This window comes from Mandrillus leucophaeus, unplaced genomic scaffold, assembly GCF_000951045.1.
Source record: "Mandrillus leucophaeus isolate KB7577 unplaced genomic scaffold, Mleu.le_1.0 Scaffold1140, whole genome shotgun sequence".
Classification (NCBI taxonomy): domain Eukaryota; kingdom Metazoa; phylum Chordata; class Mammalia; order Primates; family Cercopithecidae; genus Mandrillus; species Mandrillus leucophaeus.
The window spans coordinates 198554-203276 of record NW_012099655.1 but is presented as its reverse complement, the minus strand read 5'-3'; the positions used below and the strand labels follow the sequence as shown (position 1 = coordinate 203276).

Below are 4723 nucleotides of genomic sequence, written 5' to 3'. Positions count from 1 at the left end.
GTTTATTGAGACCAAAAATAATGACCTAAAGAATGTTTTTGTTTTTAAGAATATCTTTTTAATAATAATTATTTTTTCCTTTTCAGAGAAATCCCTCCAGTTAAAAACCTCAGTTAAGATTTTACTTCAAATATTGTATGTGAGTAGTAACAACATTTCTCTAAATTGAATTCCCTATACCTAGTTTTCTCTTTACCTTGGATGACTAATGGAAAGAAACAATCAAACATCTGGGGGAGATTTTATTTTGCTTGGATTCTCAGATCAGCCCCAGTTGGAGGTCATCCTTTTTGTGGTAGTTTTGATATCGTATCTTCTAACCCTTGTGGGCAACACAGCCATTATTGTGATCTCCTGCCTGGACTCCAAACTCCACACGCCTATGTATTTTTTTCTCACAAATCTCTCCTTTCTTGACCTTTGCTTCACTACCAGCATTGTTCCCCAGCTATTGTGGAACCTGAAGGGACCGGCCAAGACCATCACACCCACTGGCTGTGCCATACAACTCTACGTGTCCCTCTCCTTGGGTTCCACTGAGTGTGTACTCCTTACTGTCATGGCATTTGACCGCTACGTAGCTGTCTGCAGACCTCTCAATTACACTACTGTCATGGCCCCATCACTTTGCAAGGCCTTAGCAGGAATAGCCTGGCTAAGTGGAGTAGGAAACACTCTCATCCAAGGCACCATCACCCTCCGGCTGCCTCGATGTGGGAATTGCCATCTCCACCACTTCCTGTGTGAGGTACCTGCCATGATCAAGTTGGCGTGTGTGGACATTCATGCAAATGAAGTCCAGCTTTTTGTGGCCACATTGGTTCTCCTCCTTCTTCCTATGGCATTGATATTAGTCTCCTATGGATTCATTGTGCAAGCAGTGATAAATACTAAGTCAGTCAAGGCTTGGCGCAAGGCCCTAGGGACCTGTGGTTCCCATCTGTTAGTGGTGTCCCTCTTCTTTGGGCCCAGTTCAGCCATATACATTCAACCAAAGAGATCCTATGGCCGCAGCCAGGGCAAGTTCCTCACACTTTTTTATACCGTTGTGACTCCTACCCTCAATCCTCTCATATATACTCTGAGGAACAAGGATGTAAGAGGAGCCCTGAGGAGACTGCTGAGGAGGGAACAAACTTTCTAGTGGAAAAATCAGGAAACAGTAACTTTCTGTGCTGGAATTTTAGATAATAAATATGACATGAAATGACTTCCAAGTATGCACGTATTACAAATGTCGCTTGTCTCTCTGGCTCTATTTACATACAATATGGCTAACATAGTCTCGAAAAAAGAAGCAAGCATATAAATTCAAATTATCTAGCTCATGGAACCGTGTGTGTGTGTGTGTGTGTGTGTGTGTGTGTGTGTGTTTACAAACATTTTAATACTCTCTCAATATCTTTGAAGGCTGAAGCATATACCAACATTGGGACATTTCGTAATGATCTACCCACTATATTGTGCCTACATATAGGATTAGGGAATTAAAATAATATTTAAACAGAAAATTTTAAAGTATTGATTACTGTAAGGAGAGAATTGTAGTATTTTCTTTGTAAAAGACTCACAGTGTAATATTATTTAAAACATTAAGCATACATTTTCTTTCAAGAAATACAGTAAAACAAAACTTGAAAATATATGTGTATGTGATTTTCTTTGTAGTAAAGGAACATATCTGTGAATTCACTTAAAATACTATTAAGAAAAAATGAAATATTTCTTTTTAATACAAATAGAAATAATTGTATTATAAATAATTATTGAATAATTTAATGAAATATCCAATATTTTTAATGTAATTTCAGAGAGATTCAGGGCCTGCTTGAACAAACCTTGCATTTTATCCTATTTGACACTCTCTTGCTTCACTCAGTGTCTTTAAACACACCAACTCTTGGCCAAGACAGCCTTGGTTTGAAATTTTGTTCCACTAAGTAGCTGGGTATAACCCTCTGCTCTTTACCCAACCTGTATATTTTTCAGTTTAATCACTTTGTAGGTTTGCAGTGAGGGTTAAATAAATTAATCCATGTGACATGCTGAAAAATTAATCACGGCACTGGTAAGTGCTAAATAAATCTTTAGAATTATTAAAATACTTTTCAAAAACTGTTTGGTGTTTAGGAACGTCAAGTCTTCACATTCTTCCTCTATTATATTAAACATATGCTTGGTTTCTTTGTATTTGTTTTGTGTTTCATATTATATGGCACTTGATATCACTTTTTTTTTACTTGACTGGAAATACCAAGACCAACCAAATTCTCTCGTCACACCTCTTTGTATTAACACCAATTTGCACTTCTTTTTTTCCCAACTTTTATTTTAAGTTCAGGAGTACATTTTAAGACCAAATTTTTAAACTTTTCAAACTGTTCCTTTCATGTCTTATTTTTTTCTCCATGATAACTTTGAATATTCTACAATAATTAACTTTTCTCTATGACTATGCTATTCTAATAGTAAATAAACTCTAAAGTATCGAGCAGTTCATTGAATGTTTATGTTGTTTTTATTACTAGTTTCTGTTTTTATTGTTTACTCAGTTATCTGACAAAAAGACTGAAATCTATGATAAATTAATAAAGCTGGGACATTTATATTTATTTATTTATTTTGAGACAGAGTTTCGCTCTTGTTGCTCTTTTTTTCCCAACTTTAAGTTCAGGTTTGTTACATGGGTAAACACAGTTTGCGCTTCTTATGTGCCCATTTGCACTTTGGAATTTGTGCTCTAAAAAACATGCTTGAGACTCTGAGTCAGAGTGCTGGTGTTCCAAGCCCCATCCTATCAATCTAATTAACTAGGGCAATACTTAAGAACTTCATTGTGCTATGTCAAGTTACAGGTTCCTCACCTGGACAGGAGTGGTAACAGTAGTTCCTAAATTACTTGGCTGTTGTGATCCATAAATCTGATAACCCAGGTAGAGTTTAGCCCAAAGCCTGTGTCATGTTAATAGAAACCACCCAATAACTGTTAGCTACCTACACCACTTACGTAATTCTAAACCTAATAACTTAATGGACTTAACCCATTTAATAATCTCCTGTCTATCTTTAATCACTTTTCAGGAATCTAACTCAGCATAAACTCTAAATATGGGTCCTGTGTTACCTTTAGGTCTACCCTGCCCTCACATGCATAGAAAAGTGTTCTCAATACTGTCCCCTCATGTGTCTTAACCAATGTCCTCCATCTCATTCACACGACACTGCCCTTATTCACATCTGCTATCTTGCTTCCAGTGATTGCAAACATGTGGCATGGGCTGAAATGGGTTTATGGGCATGTTAAGTTTGGAAAGCAGAGTTTAATGTAATGACTGTGAGTGCCCTCAGCTGTGCCCTCAGCCCTCTCTGCCTTACCACAGACCTTCACCCCTGGCCCATGGAGAACATATGGGTCACTCCTAGCCTTGAGGCACTTAAATTGTTGGTACCTATGACCAAATTTTTAAACTTTCTAAACTGTTCTCTTCATGTCTTATTTTTTTCTCCATGATAACTTTGAATGTTCTACAATAATTAACTTTTCTCTACGACCATGCTATTCTAATAGTAAACAACTCCTAGTTACAAATAAATTCTAAAATTCCATAAAATCTGTTTCTCTACCATCTTGATTCAATTTATGTCTTATTTTCCTCAGCATGCCCTCAATCACCCTACATTAAGTTTATATTTAAATGCCCAGCAGTTTCTGGATATTTTTTTCTTTTTATCAATCTTATGTGCTTTATGTCATAGACACTGCTTAAAGTCAAACTTAAAGTTCATGTAGTCCACAAATATGTCCTATTCACCCAAGCATAATCTCTTTCTCTTCTGTGGTGTCATATTATTTTTCATGACATTAATAAGTATGTGGGAAATAGATACCTCCTGAGGGATTTAAGTATTCTATTATAGTTAGAGGAGAGAAAGTATAATCAGAAATGATAGGAGATACACTTGGAAGAATAAGATGTACCAAATCCTGGAGGATCTTGTATGCTAAGGAGCTTGGACAGTCCTGTGAGGTTCTAGGAGGCTATCATGTATTATATAAGGTTCTGGACACTAGAATCCCACCGGAATAGGTTTTCACTCCCACAGAAAGTTATTTAACCTCTAGAAGATAAAGTTTCCAAATTTATAGTGACTGAAATAATAGTGCAAATTTTATACATAAGATGATGAGGAGTGAGACAATACATATAACAAGCTTTGCAAAGTGCCCAGCACCTAGTAAAGCTCAATACATACTTACCTGTTAATATGTTCACAATGAGACTAACTTATTAGGTATTACTAAAACAGAAAAAAAATTATTTTCCTATTATCTATACTGCCCATGCCATGGTAGTGATTCTTTTCATGTTCCTGGATTACATCTTTAAAATGTCTTGTGACTTTTCTGGTCCCTTTCAAATGATAAAAAAGCCAAACTTTAGTAATAAAATATTCTCATATCAGTAATTAAAATGTCTGCCTTCAGTTCATAACTAATTTGCAACTAAGACCCCTCAAATTTAGACCTGTTCTGGTCTGAGCTCCTATGGGGACGTGTGAGGGTTATCCGTGTCTCTAGTTCTCCATCTCGTACATGTTTCTCTCTGCCTTTAGCTTTATAAATGTGGTTTCTGAACCTGCCAGGATAAAACTCTGCAGATGGGGAAAGGGGAAGTTAAGCAGCAAGGTTTACTTTACTATGTATTATAGCTCAACACTGCTT

The 4723-nt window shown here is 36.4% G+C and overlaps 1 protein-coding gene across 1 annotated transcript; it reads left to right on the top strand.

Moving 5' to 3' along the window:
* The first annotated feature begins 208 nt into the window (after positions 1 to 208).
* LOC105551758 (olfactory receptor 2G3-like) lies at positions 209 to 1144 on the top strand. The gene has a single exon (XM_011997135.1). The coding sequence runs from the start codon at positions 209 to 211 to the stop codon at positions 1142 to 1144; it is 936 nt and encodes a 311-aa protein (XP_011852525.1).
* The last annotated feature ends 3579 nt before the right edge of the window (positions 1145 to 4723 follow it).